General features: G+C 38.0%; 1 protein-coding gene across 1 annotated transcript in view; it reads left to right on the forward strand.

Annotated features, from left to right (window-relative positions):
- The window catches only part of CFAP47 (cilia and flagella associated protein 47), a 553,185-nt gene that overhangs the window by 136,213 nt on the left and 395,888 nt on the right, over window positions 1-21,084 (forward strand). Inside the window, exons 25-26 of the mRNA XM_045471009.1 lie at window positions 4,299-4,494; window positions 19,152-19,361. Coding sequence (XP_045326965.1) covers window positions 4,299-4,494; window positions 19,152-19,361 — 406 coding nt within the window. The remainder of the gene's footprint in view (window positions 1-4,298; window positions 4,495-19,151; window positions 19,362-21,084) is intronic.

Genomic DNA, 21,084 nt, shown 5'->3' on the forward strand with positions numbered 1-21,084 from the left:
TTATATAATGTCCTTCTTTGTCTCCAGTATTGATTTTTATCTTAATAGTTATTTTGTCTGATATTAGCATAGCCACTGCAGCTGTCTTTAAGTTACTATTTGCATATATAGAATTTCTCCATCCTGTTACTTTCAGTTGAATTGTGTTTCTGAATCCAGAGAGTGTCTCTTATAGATGGCATGGATTTGGATCATTTTTAAAAATTTATTTTGCATATCTCAGCCTTCTCATGGGTGTGTTGAGTCATTTTACACTTACTGATTAATTAGTGATGAAGTAAGACAAAGAAAGATTTACATTTGCCTTTTGCTATTTGTTTTCTGTATTTTTGAGAGACAGAGAGAGGCAGCATGAGTGAGGGAGGGGCAGAGAGGAAGAGGGAGACACAGAATCCGAAGCAGGCTCCAGGCTCTGCACTGACAGCAGTGAGCCCATGCTGGGGCTCAAACTCACAAACTGTGAGATAGTGACCTGAGCCAAAGTCACACGCTCAACCAACTGAGCCACCCAGGTGCCCTATAGTGAATTTTTCATTTCAGTCATTATATTTTTCAACTCCACAATTTACATATATGCTTATATATACACATGTGTATGTCTGTCCAATGCTTGAATTTTCTTAGGGACAATTTCTGTTGACAGCCTTTTTGTGTGTGTATATGGATCATTCATTATTGACTTAGGATTTTTTCAGTTATACCCGGTGAGATCTTGGCCTTATTCTTTGAGCTATCCTTAGCAACTGCCATTTTCTTCTAGCAGGCATTGGTAATTGATTATGCTTTTCTTCTGTCATTTTCTTATCTTGTAATCTGACTGTGGTGTAAGCCTGTTATCCCAAGCCATGGTCAGGGCCTTTATGTCCCATTTGTTTTTTTGCCTTATAGTTGCATCCTTTGCCATCAATATCACCTGAAGTGGGGTAGATACTTTATCTCCACTTTGGCTAGACTTGTTATGCTGGCCACCAAGCAGGGCTGCCTTATATTCTCAAGGCTTTCAAGAGTTTAAGTGGGTGTTTTTTACTTTTCGCTCCCTCTCATCTCTTTCTTGGACTGGCATAGAGTTGGAAGCTGGGGCTATGGTAGAGTAGGTGACCCATACTGATCTCTAAGCAATTCTCCAGTCCCTTCTGAATCCAAACCATTGTTCTTGAATCTAATTTGTGTGGTTAGACCCTCACTTTCCTTAGATAAGATTGTTCTCAGTTCTCATTTAAATAGCCTCAATGTTTCGCAACCCATTGAGCACATAAGTTAGAAAATTCTCCACATGAGAATCCCTGCTGCATAAAAATATAGAATTTTTCTGGTAATGAGCTTTAGGAAGTGAAAGTATTGACTACTAGCTTCTTTATGCAAACTGAAGCAAAAGAACAGACGGAAGATGCTTGAAAAGGCAACTACGAAGATTTCCCTCCCCTCCCCCCTATTTTTTGAGGAAGTCTATACTGGTATTTGTCTTTAATTTAAAGCATCTGCTTCAGTACCTTTATAGTTTATATGCCACAATGAAATAAGCACACCAAATGCCATTTCTGTTTAAAAGGGTGTTATAGTAACTTACCTGTTATTCTTCTTAATTATTCTTTCTTCTGAAGCAACATTAAGATGCAGTCTCAGATAGATGCTGTTTGAGCCCTTCCAGATTCCCATTACTGGGTTTTCCCACCCATCTCTCAGTTGTGGATATTGGCTCCTGATAGGTTGTGTCTGTCCCCTCCTCTAGAAGGTTGCCATTGGCTGAAGGAAGATACTATGTGCAGAGATGCCTATAAGGGTAATTGTCACCACTACCACTACCTTAGATGGCCCAGCTAACTTTCCCGCAGGTGGGACAACCTTTCCGGTGAATTCACATCCCATAGCTGCCTATGGGATCGATTTGAATCTGCATTATAAACCTACAACTTTTCATAGCTTCAGGCCCTCCTCTGTTTCGCTTCCCCCTTTGCCTACAAGCTCCTCCTGAGAGCATGCACTCAGTAAATCACTTGCAGCAGAACCCTTGGGACATGACTGCTTTACACATCTAAACAAATGTGGCAATCTAAATAAAATACCAGCAACTACCTCTGTTATCAACAGAAAAGGCAGGATAAGGATGTGTTCTAACTTTTAAGCTTTTTAGACTTCATTCAGCTGTGTGTTCTCTCAGTAATATTCTATTAGCACTATGTTGCCTTAATTCAGTGTCCTGATGCATCTATTAGCATGGCATTTTATTTTTTTAAATTTTTTCAGCATGGCATTTTATAATTACTCTAGCTTTGTGTACGAGAAACAGTACACAGGGTACTGTGATTAGTAGGTTTCAAAAATGTTTCATCTTTTATTTTCTCTGTTTAGAACTCTGAAAATATGATAGAAAACATTACATATTCTCCCCATTCTGAAGTTTATTCTGTAAAAGTAATTGTATTTCATTATGTATTTCTGCATATTTCCTCTCAGTTTCTATGTCTAGTTCTGAAAGAAGTAGCAGGAGAGCCAGTCCAGCTAAAGCCACCATCTGCATTTCTGTATAGAGCTTCTCTTTTATGTCTATCAACATTTTTATCCAGATAAAATGGAATAGACAATGTAGAAGGAAATAAGATACATTTCCATTTCACTTTTCCTTCCATATGGGGCTAAGCCTCAGCAGTCAAATCTATGCATTGCCTTCTTAGGATTTTAACCTCTTAAGAAAAAATTAAACATGCCTATAACACAGTTATATAACTTAAATCTGAGATGAACGAGAAGGCCCAGGTGAGCTTAGAAAAATGTTATTGAATCCCTAGTAGTCTTAGGTTATACAGGGAACCCCCATTCTCCATGACCCCAAAACATTTAACAGGTGTGAAACTCAGAAATAATCTCCAAACACCCCATTTGGCATTCACAGTTCCATAAGCCTTAAAACCTTGCCTAATTTTGGAAGTAATGGACTTGATTTTCTTTCTCCCCAAAATAATTTTAACAATATCAGATTCATGAAGTGAAACCATCATTTCTCTATAGATTTACAGTGTTTTAGATCTATAAATTCTATTATAATTTATTTTCTCAAGTGAAGGTATGTATATAGTCTGTCTTGTTTTCACATAGTCTTTCCTGTGCTCATCTGTCAGTAAGAAGTCACTAATTCACTTCCCTTTCCAGTCACCTCTCATTTTTCAAGGATCCCAGACTATATGAACAAGAAAAGACTTATTTGACCAAGTAAAGGCACCCGGTACAGAGAGATCTAGTGAGTCTGACAGTTCAGTGATTCTATTGCTTTTGTGTATAGTTCACAATGTCACTTTTGAACATGCATCGCCCAGAGCACTCATCGTCTGCTTTTGTGATATTCTTGATGGCCCTGATCCTGTTTTCTCATTCTAAGATAGTACCTTGAGTTCATACTCACCAAATCACATCTTTCTCTCTACAAGACACTGTGTTGGGGCATCTGGGTCTAAAAGGGCACTGGCAACTTGCTGGGATGGGACCGTTGTGTGGGACTAGCCTGCAGCCCCAGATGCTGAGCCCTTTTCTCCAACACAAACTGCCTTTCCTCATGATGAGTTGGTACATGGGAATTGCCTTTCTTTTCCTACGAGGTGAAATTGGCCAGTCAACCCTGGTACCTTTCCATAAACTTAAAAATCTGGGAGGAACAACATTCCTCTCTTCTCAGCACACCTATTTCTCATTACGAGTCCCCTGAGATCCTTATGGCAACTGTCTGACCTCATCTTCGTACTGCATATACTAAGGGGATAGGCAGCTCCTGTTAAGGAGTAGAAACCAATAAAAAAAAATAAGTCTTACTGCACTGTCTGCTCTAGGTTTATGTATTTTCCAATAATAATATCTGCTTTAACAAGGCCTGCTCTATTTCTAGACATAGTGCACTTTAAAATCTTTTTTGATGTTTTATTTCTTTATTGAGAGGGAGAGAGTGAGAGATGGAGAGAGAGAGACAGACCGTGAGTGGGAGAGGGGCAATAGAGAGGGAGACACAGAATCCGAAGCAGGCTCCAGGCTTCGAGCTGCCAGTACAGAGCGTGACACGGGGCTCAAACTCACAAACCATGGGATCATGACCTGAGCCAGTGTCAGACGCTCAACCGACTGAGCCACCTAGGCGCCCCTCATTACATGTTTATAGTTCCTTGGCAGGATAATTCCAATTTTTGAGTAATCTATTCTCCATGGAGCTATACCTTCATAGTACATTTATATATTTAGTAAGGTTTAAACTGTGTAAAAGTTTTTTGTGTATGTAAACAATTCTAATATCCTTTAAAAAAATTATTTTTCATTAGGTCATCCTACAAAATACACAGCTGATATTCCCATTCATCTAAATGATAATCCAATTTGCTATCGAATGTTATGTTTGGTTGGAGAGGTAAAATCACCCAAGTTATCGTTTGACCCTCCATTCATATTTTTCACTCCTGTTCCTCTGGACGTAACAACTAAGATGAATGTCAACATTTTACCTCAAAACTATTTCAGGTAAATGCTTAATGTGAATTTACCACAGTTTGTTTATGTGCTTTTTTGTTTGTGTCTGTGTTGTATGAGTCATGAGCAATGTCTGACTTGTTTCTGTTGTTGGAACGAACCGTTAAAATATTTAACAGTTCAGTTAAATTAAAAATTTTAAGAAGCCCACTTCATTACCTCACAATTAGTCATGTGATTTTCTTGTAAAAATTTTTCATATGTCTCTCTTCATGGTATGTGAAGCACGTTTTCTATGGCTATGTAACAAATTACCACAAACTTAGTGCCTTAAAACATGAATTTGTTATCTTTTAAGTTTCTTTGGGTCAAGAGTCCTCTGGGTTAGTTAAGGTGTATTTACTGCTGAAGGTCTCAGTAGGTGGAAATCCAGGTGCGGGCTATGGCAGCAGTCTCATCTGAGGCTCATTCTCCAGAATTAATCCTTTCAGTTGTAGGACTAAGATAATTTCTTGCTGGCTGTTGGGACCGCTCTCAGCTCTTAGAGACCACCCTCACATCCTAACCATGTGGTTCCTCCTCCCATCATGGTACTTTAGAGCATCTCTCTGACTTCTCAGTCTCTGACCTCCAAACCTTTTAAGATCTCACCTAATTAAATATGATCCACACATGATAATCTTTTAGCTTTATTTGCATTCATTTGGCTAGGGGTGTCAGTTACATATGGGAAGTCCCTTTACCATTGCTGTATAACACAAATTAATCACCAGTGTGATATACTTACAGATCCTGTTACCCAAGGGGTGGGAATAATGCAGGGTTTGTGTATGTACACTAGGGAAGAGGACTCTTCGGGGCCATCTCAGAATTCTGCCTCTCACATGTACATAGTATAGCACAATGTAGTCTGTTCTTATTTTTTTTAAAAATTATCAATAGCCCAAACCTCAATACTATATTGCTCTAGATACATTACATGTCCTCACACTACAGCAAGTAGATTGTGTGTGTGTGTGTTCATTCATTCATTCATTCATTCATTCATTACTGGCTTATGAGGAATATAAGAGGTCTCCAAAGGGCTCAAATCAAAACAGACCAAACCAATACATATAAGCTGAAACCAGAGTAAGAGTGGTGAGCTGTAGTAATCTGCCAAATGCAGGCTTTTTCTTAAAACTTGATACAACTTTGTTGAGCATCTGACTTTGGCTCAGGTCATGATCTCACAGTTTGAGTTTGAGCCCTGCATTGGGCTCTGTGCTGGCAGCTTGAAGCCTGGACCCTGCTTCAGATTCTGTGTTTCCCTCTCTCTCTGCCTCTTCCCCACGCCCACTCTGTTTCTGTCTCTCTCCCAGAAATAAATAAACATTAAAAAAAATTAAAAACAAAGCCAAACTTGAGACAACTTCCTCAAAGTGGGAAAACAATCTCAAATTCCTTGATTAATCCAGGGACACTGAAAGAGGCTAAAAGGGTTTATGTGAGTAAATCCTTCTCCCTGTCAGCAGAAGCAAGTAAATCTTCTCTAGATCAGTGGTTCTTAAACTGTGGTGTATATCAGCATCACCTGAAAGAATTTTAAAACAGAGATTATTGCCTTCCATCCCCAGAATTTATGATTCGGGAAGCCTGGAATGGCATGTAATAATTTTTATTTCTAATAAATTTCCAAATGATACTGATACTGCTGATCCATGGACCACACTTTGTGAACCTCTGCTCTAAATGAAGCCATCCTCAGTTTGGGCTCATATTTCAGTTGCCACAGTTGCTATCAACCGGACATCAGTGCTGGAGTAAGTATTATAGAACTCTCAAGAAGGGAAGATACCATAGAGTCAGCACAAACAACTATTTTGAAATTTAGACTCTTAAGTAATTCAGATATTGGAATTATCAGACACAGAATATAAATAATTTATTTTTAAAGGGTGGCAGTACAAAAATTAGAAAGTAACATGGAATTATACCATATAGCCTTGAAAATGAACCAAATGTAACTTGTAGAAATTATAAAACAAAGTACGTCAGGTAAAATTTTAAGGGCATTCACTAAACCTACGATTGTATATAACTAGACAGACAGCATAGAAACCAACAAAAGCAAGAGAAAACTAAAACAAAAATGATGTCAAAAACTTTATGTAGTTGACTAATGCAATTAAAGTAAGTTATTCTGACTAGTTAAAATACAGAGAATGTTAGAGTAAATAATAAAAAAAAGTCCAACTGCCTATTAAAAGAAGTATATGTAAAACATAAGGACAAGAAAGACTGAAGTAAAGCAGGGTTTCTCAACATCAGAACCTGTGACATTTTGGGGAGGATGTTTCTTTTTTTTTTGTTGGAGGCTATTCTATGTGTAGTAGGATGTTAACAGCCTTCCTGGTATCTAACCAATAGCATCCTCTCCCTAGTTATGACAAAAGAATTGTCTCCAAACATTGCTACATGTCCCCAGGGATGCAAAACTACTCCTAGTTGAGAACTATCAAACGAAGATCATGGGAAAATGTATGGTAGCATAACCAAAAGAAAGCTGGACAGCAGTATTGATTTTACATATGATGACCTTATTTAAGAGGTAAAACAGAGGAACCTGGGTGGCTCAGTTGGTTAAGTTCTGACTCTTGATTTCTGGCTCAGGTCATGATCACACAGTTTGTGAGATTGAGCCCCATGTTGGGCTCCGCACTGACAGCACAGAGCCTGCTTGCAATTCTCTCTGTCCCTCTCTCTCTCTGCCCCTGGTTCACTTATGCATGATCACTCTCTCTCTCTCTCCCTCCCTGTCTCCCTCTCTATCTCTCTCTCTCTCTCCCCCTCTCTGTCAAACATTTAGAGAAAAAAGAGGTGAAACATTTGTAATATAAAAAAAACTTTTTAACATAAAAAAGAGTGGGTGGTTCAGTCAGTTTAGCGACTGACTCTTAATTTTGGCTCAGGTCATGAACCCAGGATCATGGGACTGAGCTCTGTCTGCATCAGGCTCTGGTCTGAACATGGAGCCTACTTGGGATTCTGTCTCTCTCTGTCCTTCTGCCCCTCTCCCATGCATGAGCACTCTGTCTCTCTCTAAAAATAAGCCATTAAATAATTATAAAATATGCAGCTCACCTGAAAACTGTCAGAAGTCTAAAATTGTATGCACAACCAAGTACTCTTAAAATATGAAAACCCCAAATTAACATAATAGGGGGAAATTGACCAGTCCTTCATCACTGTAGAATGTTTCAACATATATCTCAATTATTGATGAGTCCAGAAGACAAAAACCCTTGTATAGATAAAGAAAATTTGAAAAGGATATTTTATTAAAAGCCTCCTTCATTTAATACTAATATTATGAAAAATACTAAAAGTAGTATTAGGAATAGCATTATAAAATCCTGCACCCTGCAATTGTAGAATATACATTTTTCTCATTCATACTGGAGATATTTACAAAAACTGATAGTGTATCATTCTGTAGTTCAAATTTAACACATTTCGAAGAGTTGGCATCATATAGACTGTTTTCTGGTAATAATTATAATTTTAAAATCATTAAAAAATATGAACAGGATCTGCCACATATTTGGAACTATTGAAAAAAACTTCTATAGAGACTCAAGAAGATACCCTATTGAATTCTGCAAATAATAATTAAAATACTATGTATCAAAACATGAAAACAACGTTCACTGATATAAACAGTATTTGAGTATTAAAGACTAAACTTGAAACACCTCTTGTCACTTCTGTTGCTTTCTTTAGAAAAAGAGTTAGGCCTACATCTTTGTTGAGTTAACTGCATCTCTTACGTTAAATTCCAGAGGTTAAGCAATAAACAAACTTATGAAATGCACCAAAATTGGTACTTAGATGGAAGTGTGTAGTCTTTTTTTTATATATGAAATTTATTGTCAAATTGGTTTCCATACAACACCCAGTGCTCATCCCAAAAGGTGCCCTCCTCAATACCCATCCCCCACCCTCCCTGCCCTCCCACCCCTCATCAGCCCTCAGGTTGTTCTCAGTTTTTAAGAGTCTCTTATGCTTTGGCTCTCTCCCACTCTAACATCTTTTTTTTTTTCTTCCTTCCCCTCCCCATGGGTTCCTGTTAAGTTTCTCAGGATCCACATAAGAGTGAACACATATGGTACTTTTTCTGTATGCCTTATTTCACTTAGCATCACACTCTCCAGTTCCATCCACGTTGCTACAAAGGGCCATATTTCATTCTTTCTCATCGCCATGTAGTACTCCGTTGTGTATGTAAACCACAATTTCTTTATCCATTCATCTGTTGATGGACATTTAGGCTCTTTCCATAATTTGGCTATTGTTGAGAGTGCTGCTATAAACATTGGGGTACAAGTGCCCCTGTGCATCAGTACTCCTGTATCCCTTGGGTAAATTCCTAGCAGTGCAACTGCTGGGTCATAGGGTAGGTCTATTTTTAATTTTTTGAGGAACCTCCACACTGTTTTCCAGAGTGGCTGCACCAGTTTGCATTCCCACCAACAGTGCAAGAGGGTTCCCGTTTCTCCACATCCTCTCCAGCATCTATAGTCTCCTGATTTGTTCATTTTGGCCACTCTGACTGGCGTGAGGTGGTATCTGAGTGTGGTTTTGATTTGTATTTCCCTGATGAGGAGCGACGTTGAGCATCTTCTCATGTGCCTGTGGGCCATCCGGATGTCTTCTTTAGAGAAGTGTCTATTCATGTTTTCTGCCCATTTCTTCACTGGATTATTTGTTTTTTGGGTGTGGAAGTTGGTGAGCTCTTTATAGCTTTTAGATACTAGCCCTTTGTCTGATATGTCATTTGCAAATATCTTTTCCCATTCCGTTGGTTGCCTTTTAGTTTTGCTGATTGTTTCCTTTGCTGTGCAGGAGCTTTTTATCTTCATGAGGTCCCAATAGTTCATGTTTGCTTTTAATTCCCTCGCCTTTGGGGATGTGTCAAGTAAGACATTGCTGCGGCTAAGGTCAGAGAGGTCTTTTCCTGCTTTCTCCTCTAGGGTTTTGATGATTTCCGGTCTCACATTCAGGTCCTTTATCCATTTTGAGTTTATTTCTGTGAATGGTGTGAGAATGTGGTCTAGTTGCAATCTTCTGCATGTTGCTGTCCAGTTCTCCCAGCACCAGTTGTTAAAGAGACTGTCTTTTTTCCATTGGATGTTGTTTCCTGCTTTGTCAAAGATGAGTTGGCCATAGTTTTGTGGGTCTAGTTCTGGGGTTTCTATTCTATTCCATTGGTCTATGTGTCTGTTTTTGTGCCAATACCATGCTGTCTTGATGATGACAGCTTTGTAGTAGAGGCTAAAGTCTGGGATTGTGATGCCTCCTGCTTTGGTCTTCTTCTTCAAAATTCCTTTGGCTATTCGGGGCCTTTTGTGGTTCCATATGAATTTTAGGATTGCTTGTTCTAGTTTCGAAAAGAATGCTGGTGCAATTTTGATTGGGATTGCACTGAATGTGTAGATAGCTTTGGGTAGTATTGACATTTTGACAATATTTATTCTTCCAACCCATGAGCACGGAATGTTTTTCCATTTCTTTATATCTTCTTCAATTACCTTCATAAGCTTTCTATAGTTTTCAGCATACAAATCGTTTACATCTTTGGTTAGATTTATTCCTGGTATTTTATGCTTCTTGGTGCAATTGTGAATGGGATCAGTTTCTTTATTTGTCTTTCTGTTGCTTCATTGTTAGTGTATAAGAATGCAACTGATTTCTGTACATTGATTTTGTATCCTGCAACTTTGCTGAATTCATGTAACAGTTCTAGCAGACTTTTGGTGGAGTTTATCGGATTTTCCATGTATAATATCGTTTCAGCTGCAAGAAGTGAAATCTTGACTTCATCTTTGCCAATTTTGATGCCTTTGATTTCCTTTTGTTGTCTGATTGCTGATGCTAGCACTTCCAACACTATGTTAAACAACAGCGGTGAGAGTGGACATCCCTGTCGTGTTCCTGATCTCAGGGAAAAAGCTCTCAGTTTTTCTGCATTGAGGATGATGTTAGCTGTGGGCTTTTCATAAATGGCTTTTATGATTTTTAAGTATGTTCCTTCTATCCCGACTTTCTCGAGGGTTTTTATTAGGAAAGGATGCTGAATTTTGTCAAATGCTTTTTCTGCATCGATTGACAGGATCATATGGTTCTTATCTTTTCTTTTATTCATGTGATGTATCACATAGATTGATATGCAAATGTTGAACCAGCCCAGCAGCCCAGGAATGGATCCCACTTGATCATAGTGAATAATTCTTTTTATATGCTGTTGAATTCGATTTGCTAGTATCTTATTGAGAATTTTTGTATCCATATTCATCAGGGATATTGGCCTGTAGTTCTCTTTGTTTGCTGGGTCTCTGTCTGGTTTAGGAATCAAGGTAATACTGGCTTCATAGAATGAATCTGGGAATTTTCCTTCCCTTTCTATGTTTTGGAATAGCTTGAGAAGGATAGGTATTATCTCTGCTTTAAACGTCTGTTAGAACTCCCCTGGGAAGCCATCTGGTCCTGGACTCTTATTTGTTGGGAGATTTTTGGTAACTGATAGAATTTTGTCGCTGGTTATGGGTCTGTTGAAGCTTTCTATTTCCTCCTGATTGAGTTTTGGGAGCATGTGGGTGTTTAGGAATTTGTCCATTTCTTCCAGGTTGTCCAATTTGTTGGCATATAATTTTTCATAGTATTCCCTGATAATTGCTTGTATCTCTGAGGGATTGGTTGTAATAATTCCATTTTCATTCATGATTTTATCTGTTTGGATCATCTTCCTTTTCTTTTTGAGAAGCCTGGCTAGAGGTTTATCAATTTTGTTTATGTTTTCAAAAAACCAACTCTTGGTTTCATTGATCTGCTCTACAGTTTTTTTAGATTATATAGTGTTTATTTCTGCTCTGATCTTTATTTCTCTTCTTCTGCTGGGTTTAGGGTGTCTTTGCTGTACTGCTTCTATTTCCTTTAGGTGTGCTGTTAGATTTTGCATTTGGGATTTTTCTTGTTTCTTGAGATAGGCCTGGATTGCATGTATTTTCCTCTCAGGACTGCCTTCGCTGCATCCCAAAGCATTTGGATTGTTGTATTTTCATTTTTGTTTGTTTCCATATATTTTTAAATTTCTTCTCTAATTGCCTGGTTGACCCATTCATTCTTTAGTAGGGTGTTCTTTAACCTCCATGCTTTTGGAGGTTTTCCAGACTTTTTCCTGTGGTTCATTTCAAGCTTCATAGCATTGTGGTCCGAAAGTATGCATGGTATGATCTCATTTCTTGTATACTTATGAAGTGCTGTTTTGTGACCCAGAATGTGATCTGTCTTGGAGAATGTTCCATGTGCACTCGAGAAGAAAGTATATTCTGTTGCTTTGGGATGCAGAGTTCTAAATATATCTGTCAAGTCTATCTGATCCAATGTATCATTCAGGGCCCTTGTTTCTTTATTGACCGTGTGTCTAGATGATCTATCCATTTCTGCAAGTGGGGTGTTAAATTCCCCTGCGATTACCACATTCTTATCAATAAGGTTGCTTATGTTTGTGAGTAATTGTTTTATATATTTGGGGGCTCCCGTATTTGGCACATAGATATTTATAATTGTTAGCTCTTCCTGATGGATAGACCCTGTAATTATTATATACTGCCCTTCTTAATCTCTTGTTCCAGCCTTTAATTTAAAGTCTAGTTTGTCTGATATAAGTATGGCTACTCCAGCTTTCTTTTGACTTCCAGTAGCATGATAAGTAGTTCTCCATCACCTCACTCTCAACGTTTATTTATTTTTTGGTACAGAGAGAGACAGAGCATGAATGGGGGAGGGGCAGAGAGAGAGGGAGACACAGAATCGGAAACAGGCTCCAGGCTCTGAGCCATCAGCCCAGAGCCCGACGCGGGGCTCGAACTCACGGACCGCGAGATCGCATCACCTCACTCTCGATCTGAAGGTGTCCTCAGGTCTAAAATGAGTCTCTTGTAGACAGCAAATAGATGGGTCTTGTTTTATCCATTCTGATACCCTATGTTTTTTGTTTGGAGCATTTAGTCCCTTTACATTCAGTGTTATTATAGAAAGATATGAGTTTAGAGTCATTGTGATGTTTGTAGGTTTCATGCTTGTAGTGGTGTCTCTGGTACTTTGTCTCACAGGATCCCCCTGAGGATCTCTTGTAGCGCTGGTTTAGTGGTGATGAATTCCTTCAGAGTTTGTTTGTTTGAGAAGACCTTTACCTCTCCTTCTGTTCTAAATGACAGATTTGCTGGATAAAGGATTCTCAACTGCATTTTTTTTCTGTTCATCACGTTGAAGATTTCCTGCCATTCCTTTCTGGCCTGCCAAGTTTCAGTAGGGAGATCAGTCACAAGTGTTATCGGTCTCCCTTTATATGTTAGAGCACGTTTATCCCTTGGCTGCTTTCAGAATTTTCTCTTTATCCATGTATTTTGCCAGTTTCACTATGATATGTCGTGCAGAAGATCGATTCAAGTTACGTCTGAAGGGAGTTCTCTGTGCCTCTTGGATTTCAGTGCCTTTTTCCTTCCCCAGATCAGGGAAGCTCTCAGCTATGATTTCTTCAAGTACACCTTCAGCACCTTTCCCTCTCTCTCCCTCCTCTAGAATACCAATTATGCGTAGATTATTTCTCTTTAGTGCATCACTTAGTTCTCTAATTTTCCCCTCATACTCCTGGATTCTTTTATGTCTCTTTTTCTCAGCTTCCTCTTTTTCCATAATTTTATCTTCCAGTTCACCTATTCTCTGCCTCTTCATTCCAAGCTGTGGTTGTCTCCATTTTATTTTGCAGCTGACTGATAGCATTTTTTAGCTCCTCCTGGCTGTTCCTTAGTCCCTTGATCTCTGTAGCAATAGATTCTCTGCTATCCTCTATACTGTTTTCAAGCCCAGTGATTAATTTTATGACTATTCCTCTAAATTCACTTTCTGTTATATTGTTTAAATCCTTTTTCTTCAGTTCCTTAGCTGTTGTTATTTCCTGGACATTTTTCTGAGGGGAATTCTTCTGTTTCGTCATTTTGGATAGTCCCTGGAGTGGTGCGGGACTGCGGGGCACTTCCTTGTGCTGTCTTGAATAACTTGCGTTGGTTGGTGGGGTCGCAGTCAGACCTGATGTCTGCCCCCAGCCCACCGCTGGGGCCACAGTCAGACTGGTGTGTGCCTTCTCTTCCCCTCTCCTAGGGGCAGGATTCACTGTGGGGTGTCGTGGCCTGTCTGGGCTACTTGCACACTGCCAGGCTTGTGGTGCTGGGGTTCTAGCGTGTTAGCAGGGGTGGATCGGCAAGGTGCACAGGGGCAGGGGGGGCTGGGGGGGGCAGGCTCAGCTCACTTATCCTTCGGTGATCCGCTTTGGGAGGGGCCCTGTGGCACCGGAAGGGAGTCAAACCCGCCAGAGGGATGGATCCGCAGAAGCACAGCTTTGGGTGTTTGCGAGGTGCAAGCAAGTTTTCTGGCAGGAACTGGTTCCCTTTGGGATTTTGGCTGGGGGATGGGCGAGGGAGATGGCGCTGGCGAGCGTCTTTCTTCCCCGCCAAGCTGAGCTCTGTCCTCCCAGGCTCAACAACTCTCCCTCCCCTTGTCCTCCAGCCTTCCCACCCTCTGAGCAGAGCTATTTGCTTATAACCTTCCAGATGTCAAGTCCCGCTCGCTGTCAGAACACACTCTGTCCGGCCCCTCCACTTTTGCAAGCCAGACTCTGCTTGGGGCTCTGCTTGGCTGGGCTGCCCCTCTGCCCCGGCTCCCTCCCGCCAGTCCGTGGAGCGCGCACCGCCTGTCCGCCCTTCCTACCCTCTTCCGTGGGCTTCTCGTCTGTGCTTGGCTCGGGAGACTCCATTCTGCTAGTCTTCTGGTGGTTTTTTGGGTTATTTAGGCAGTTGTGGGTGGAATCTAAGTGATCAGCAGGATGCGGTGAGCCCAGCATCCTCCTACACTGCCATCTTCCTCCCAGAATCGAAATGTGTAGTCTTAAATGCTGATAGTATATAAAAAATGATTAGAAGTTTCAACTATTCAGTAACTTAAGAATAAGAATAATAGATTAAGTCCATGGAATGTAGAATGTAGATAAAATGAAAAAGAGTAGAAATTAAAGGAATAGGAAACAAATATATAGAAGATTGGTTTACTGAAACCAAAAGTTGGTTCTTTGAAGAACTAATACAATGGATACTGGTGCAGTGACATTGATGAGGAACAAAAAGAGAGAAGGTACAACTACATAATGTTAAGAATAATGATGCATATGGGGTGCCTGATGGCTCAGTAGTTTAAGCGTCTGACTCTTGATTTCAGCTCAGGTCATGATCTCACAGTTCATTAGTTCGAGCCCTGCCTTGGGCTCTGCACTGATAATGTGGAGCCTGCTTGGGATTCTCTCTCTCCCTCTTTCTCTCTGCCCCTTCCCCACTTGCATGCACAGGTATTTGCTCTCTCTCTGTCTCAAAATATATAAAATTTAAAAATAATGCAATATAATCATATAGGCATTGGAGAAAAATGAGAAAATTAAAATACTATGAAGAAATTTATTCCAATACATTTGAAAACTTAAATGGGAAATTTGTAGAAATAATATAATTTACTAAAACCATACTGAGAATAAACAGAAAGTCTTTGAGTTAATACTTAACATTTTAGAAGGAAAATGCCATCTTCTGATTTTTTTACAGGCTAGTTTTACTCAACTTGCAAGAAACTGGTATCTCAAACCTTATAGAAATTCCTTTACAGAATAGGAAAATAGTGTGGTCTAATTTGTTTTATGAAGTCAGAAATTTTTATTATAAAATCAAAGAATGAAAGTTTGAGAAAGATAAATTATAGGCCAATCTCTCTTATGACTAAAGATGCAATAATCCTTAATGACTTAAATTATATATATTATTTATTACTTATATAAATATATTAATAAATCATGACCAATGTGGGTATATTCCAGTATTGTAAGATTTGCCTAATGTCAAAAAATCTAAAATACCTTTTTATTTCATCTGCCACATTTACGAATAAAGAGAATAATGATATGATTATTTCCATAGATGCAGAAGAAAAAAGCATTTGATAAAATTACAATACCATTCATGATAAAATTCTTAATCAGGAATAAAAGAGATATTCTTTAAATTGTTGAAATTTTCTATCATGAATCTAGAAGAGGTATTATCTTGGATACTGGAACATAAGTCAATTCCCTTTGAGTAAAAAAGAAAAGACAAGGATGGCTGTAATCACTGCCTCCCTAACACATTTTTGTGAAAAACCTAGTTCATCCAGGGAGTTAAGTGAAATGAAATATGTAAGAGTAGGTACATAAGCACTGTCACTATCTGTAGATTAGATAAAGCTGTGAAGGTCATTTATCAAAATAGACAAATATAAGTCCAATAATAAAATGCATGGCATTTCAGCATACATTTACGATGTGGAACTCTAAAATTACTGTTTATAAAAACATTAAAAATTAATAATAATAGGAATAAAACAAAAGATGTGGAAGAACTATATGGAACTATATAGAGAAAATTATAAAACTTAAGTGAAAGAACTCATAAGTAAATGAAGATTTACACCATATTCATGACTTGGAGTATTCAGTATTGTAAAAAAGACATTTCTTCACAAATCACTTTACATATTTCATGCGACTGCAATAAAAATTTAAATAAAATTTTTCATGGAGATTAACAAGGAAAATTCTAAGTTTTACATGGAAGAATCAAGGGTCTAGAATAGCCAAACCTCTCCAGAAGAAGAATAAGGACTTGCCTTATAAAATATCAAGACTAAACCAATATGATAGTTGTGTAGTGATAGATAAAATGACCAAAGGCATAGAAAAAAGAGACTTGGAGAAAGCCCATACATGAATAGATACTGAATATTTGACATAAATAGTATTATAGATCTTGGAAGAAAATAAGTTACTATTCAGTAAATGGTACTGGAACAATTGATTATTTGTGTGGAATATTTCAAATTGGATTCCTGTCTTACATAATACAAAAAGATCCATTACAAATGGAGTAAAGTCTTAAATTTCACATTTAAGGAAAAATTAAAGAAAATATTTTGGAAAACAATTTTAACATTTGTAGGTAGAGAAGGATTTCTTGCAAGACTTAAATTCATGCTAATAAAAAAGTAAATGATAAAAATTAGAACAATATCAAATCACCAGGGATGCCTGGGTGGCTCAGTTGGTTAAGCTTCTGACTTCGTCTCAGGTCATGATCTCACAGTTTGTGAGTTTGAGGCCCACATCAGGCTCTGTGCTGACAGCTCAGAGCCTGGAGCCTGCTTTGGATTCTGTGTCTCCCTCTCTCTCTGCACCTCCCCTGCTTGTGCTCTGTCTCTGTCTCTGTCTCACGAAAATAAACATTAAAAAAAAATTTTAAAAAAATCAAATCACTCAACAGAAATGTTGCCAAAAAACTTTGATAAGTACTTCACAGAAGAAGATTCCTAAGTAGACAATGAACATCTGAAAACATATAATTGACCTTTTTGTAAATTTGGAAATGAAAAATTAGAGACTACAATAAGATAAGCATTTTGCCTGTTAAAGGTAGGTAAACATTAAGAAGTCAGGTCCCAGTTACAATGTCAATGAGTTAGGACCACACTGGATAATAATCTGCAAAGTGTTTAATCTGCATATTTCACAGCCCAGCAATTGCACTTGATAGTGTATGCAATAAAACCTCTTGCACTTGTGTACTATATGTTTGACTTTGCTCATAGTAATATTATTCAGAATAGCAAAATCTGGGAACTGCACTAATGTCCTGTGACAGGTAAAAGGATAATAATTTGTGATATATGTGTACATGAATATAGCTATAGCTGTGAAGTGGATGAACTTCAGCTAATGAGACAACTATGTTAGGAATCTTAGGAACAAAATATTGAGATAATTTTTTTTTAAGTCAAGCAAGACTATGTATGTTGATATCCTTCAAATAAAACAACAAAAAAAGAAAGCCAAACAAACTTCTACTTAGAAATATACACCTATCTATAAAGAAATAAAGATTAGCTAGTTGACATGGTAAAATTATGTAAATTGTGAGGAATTGTGCACCATTGTGAATTGCCTATAAGCATTATTTTCATAAACATCTAGGTCTTGTATGTGCCTCAGCGCCTCTCTAGTTCAGTCTCTTTTTATTAAAATTATTTTTAATGTTTATTTATTTTTGAGAGAGAGAGTGTGTGTGTGAGCAGGAAGGGGCAAAGACAGAGAGGGAGACACAGAATCCAAAGCCGGCTCAAGGCTTTGAGCTGTCAGCACAGAGACTGATGATGTGGGGCTCGAACTCAAACTTTGTGCTGACAGCTCAGGGCCTTGAGCCAGCTTCAGATTCTGTGTCTCCCTCTTTCTCTATTCCTCCCTCAATTGCACTCTGTCTCTCTCTTTCTCTCTCAAAAATAAATGAATATTAAAAACAAATTTAAAAATGATCTCAAGTCAAAAGTTGAATCTTGAGAAATATGATATAATGAAATGAACATGCAACAGGGACTGTAGAGATGATATAACCCAGTCTCCTCATTGTATGAACAGTCAAATCAACAGCATTAATGACTTATCCAGTGACATGTACCTAATTAACAACAGAATTGGATTTAAACCTGATGTGTAAATTACATTTTTAATTTTTTACCTAGTGAACCCGATCAGCTTGAGTAATTTAAGTTGGGATCTTTCTTTACTTTTTAAAGTTAATTAGCTGAATAATCTTCATTTTAATTAACATATTAGGGAAATACGATTCCCATTTAGTAATACTTCTTATTTGCTATAGGAGCCTACATATACAATAAAATTTTGACTAATATGGTTAAATATTTATTGAGCAGTAAAAGTTATCCAGTATTTATTTATTGTTAAATTTTATTTATTTTGAGAGAGATAGAGAGCAGGGGAGGGACAGAAAGAAAGGGAGAGAGAGAATCCCAAGCAGGTTCTGTGCTGTCAGTGCAGAGCCCAATGCGAGGCTCTTTCTCTAGAACTGCGAGATCATGACCTTAGCCAAAAACAAGAATCGGATGCTTAACTAACTGAGCCACCCAGGCGTTGCTCAAGTATTATATTTAAAAGTGTATACTACATACTGTGTTATTAGAAATCATAAACATTTTAGATTGTTTAAATGAATTATAGGTATATACTGAAATGTGTGAAGAACGTTAAGTGGAATTTTTAGTAATGATGAGAAAATATTCATAGTATATGTATACAAGTGCTTAATAGTATCCGCATTAAAAATTATATGTGTTTATGCATCTTTTAATATTATATTTAGTCCATATTCATTAAAGCATTAGCTGTCAAAGTGGTATTTTTTGGTAAATTTCTATAAGGATATATTTAAGGGCAATACTGTTTATATCATGGCTATTGATAAAAGCACATTGTATTTAATCAGGTGTCTTAATCCTCTATTTTAGTTCTTAGAGGACAAAAGGAACTTTGGATCATCTTATGTGGTCAATTTAATATATTATCCATCTTACTTATATTGGGACCAGAACGTAAGAGATGATGTAAAACATCTTTAATAATTGGGCATATTATTTTAAATACTTGTTTAATTGTTCAGATGGTTCAATAAACAGAGGGAGACACATTTACATCCAGTGACTTGCTTGGATTTTGAGCTATTTTTTTTTTTTTTAATTTTAAACAGAGATTCCACTTTAGATGTCCAGATTCCCACAGTGAGCCTTCTTGATGGTGATGAGGCTCAACCTCTTTCTGTAACGTTTCCAAAAGGCTGTGTCATCACAGGGTCTTCCAGTGGAATAAATGCTCAGCTCACCTGCCACCTCAGCTTTAAATCATCTAAACCTGTGTCATTTTTCACCGATATTCTTTTCTGTGATAACAGAGATAACTGGTAAGAGATTCTTTTGTATCTGACAGTGAAGAATAATGAGTTTATGTTTTACACCCTTGTAAAATGTTAAATGGAGAGACATCTCAAATAATGACTTTGGGCCTAAAGGTCTTTTTAAAAGTTCTAAATGCAGCATGGTTCCCATGAGAAACAGCTTGATGGTGGTAACTAGCATATACTGAAGCTAGGTTACATGGGTTTGAATCCTTGCTCTGTTAACTGTGGTGAACTTATTTAATCTTTTGAGCCTCTCTGTTTTCTCATCTGTAAAATGGAGACAATAGCAGAACCTATCTACAGAATCCCATCTGTAATAGTAAGAAATGCCCTGAGTTAATGACTATTGAGTTAATTGGACAGGAACTGGCACAAAGGAAATGTTAAATAAGTATTAAATGAAAATGAGAAACATCAGCATAATGAGTTTCCAAACAATATGATTTTGTTACATGTAGCTTTAACAGACTCAGGGAAATTCAAATACTCCTTGGTGAAAACATGGTTCTAGATTTCTTACCGTGTGGGACCAGAGACTCTACTTTTAAATTACACCCTGAGCAGATTTGATTCTCCAAATTGTAAGACACCAATGGGTAGAGCAATCAAGTTTGTTAAAAATGTTTATAATGAGAAGTAGCATTGGAGGGAATTGTACGCTGAAGATTAGTGTTGGTGTATGTGCTCCGTGTGATAATTTATTAACTAGTAGTGGGGTTATTACTCTTTGGTGTATTCATAGTCAAAGACTGACTTCTGTGTTAGGAATTAGAAGGGAGAGAAATAGTACTGGAAATGTTGCATCCAGTGCAAAGTGTGGCCGTAGCCAGGACACAGTTCATGGAGTTCTGCTGACCTCCAGCTTCTGTGTCTCTTGCATATGTTGATGGGTAAAATCATCTAAGTTACACTATGCAGACTCCCATTTTTCTCTTTTGATGCTAACAGCCTGTCTTGTGTTGACATTTAAAAACAAAATTTTAATGGTTTTGCTTTAGGCTCCTGTCAAGCACTGAACTCTGTGCCTCTGTCCTGGGAGACATTCTGTCTTGTTGTACATTGCTGACCTTGTTCATAAAAGTTTAACTTTACTTCAGTCCACAAATTTACACTTTGCCCAGAGCGCTATGGAAGGTCTAGCTTTGAACTCACCAATAAAAATCATGAATAATTTATCCACGAATGTCTTAAAGCTAATGAAGACTCAGACCTCATTACCAGGGTGAGGAGAGAAATAGTTTCACTAAATACTGGGTGGACAAGATTGTTTCTGGGACAGGGGAATAATTGGTTCTAACAGGGGCTGGAACAGACTTCACTGTGTCAGTGTGTTGACGTCTGGTCAACTAACAGGATGGTAAGGAGACCTGAAGACAGTCTCTACAAGGAGGAAGTGCTATAATTGATGATCTTTTTTTTTTTCTTTCCTTGTCGTCATTGTGTGCTTCCTTTCAGCCTTGAGACTTGTTTGCTCTTACCTGGATTTCCCCACCCTTCTTACCTTCATTACCCCTAAGCTCCATCCCAACCCTCAGCAAGTGTGGGATAAAGTAGAGCTTTTAGAAGTAATTTAGGAACTTTGAAAGTCATAATTGGGCTCCAAAAGGCTTTCCTGTGCACCCAGATGAACAAGAATCATGAGAACTCTGTGGAACCTTAATATTAGCAAACCTTTTACTGATGCATTCATTGTTAACTCCTCATCTAGTTTCCCATAGTGCATAAC

The sequence above is a fragment of the Leopardus geoffroyi genome, chromosome X (genome assembly GCF_018350155.1).
Source record: "Leopardus geoffroyi isolate Oge1 chromosome X, O.geoffroyi_Oge1_pat1.0, whole genome shotgun sequence".
NCBI lineage: Eukaryota > Metazoa > Chordata > Mammalia > Carnivora > Felidae > Leopardus > Leopardus geoffroyi.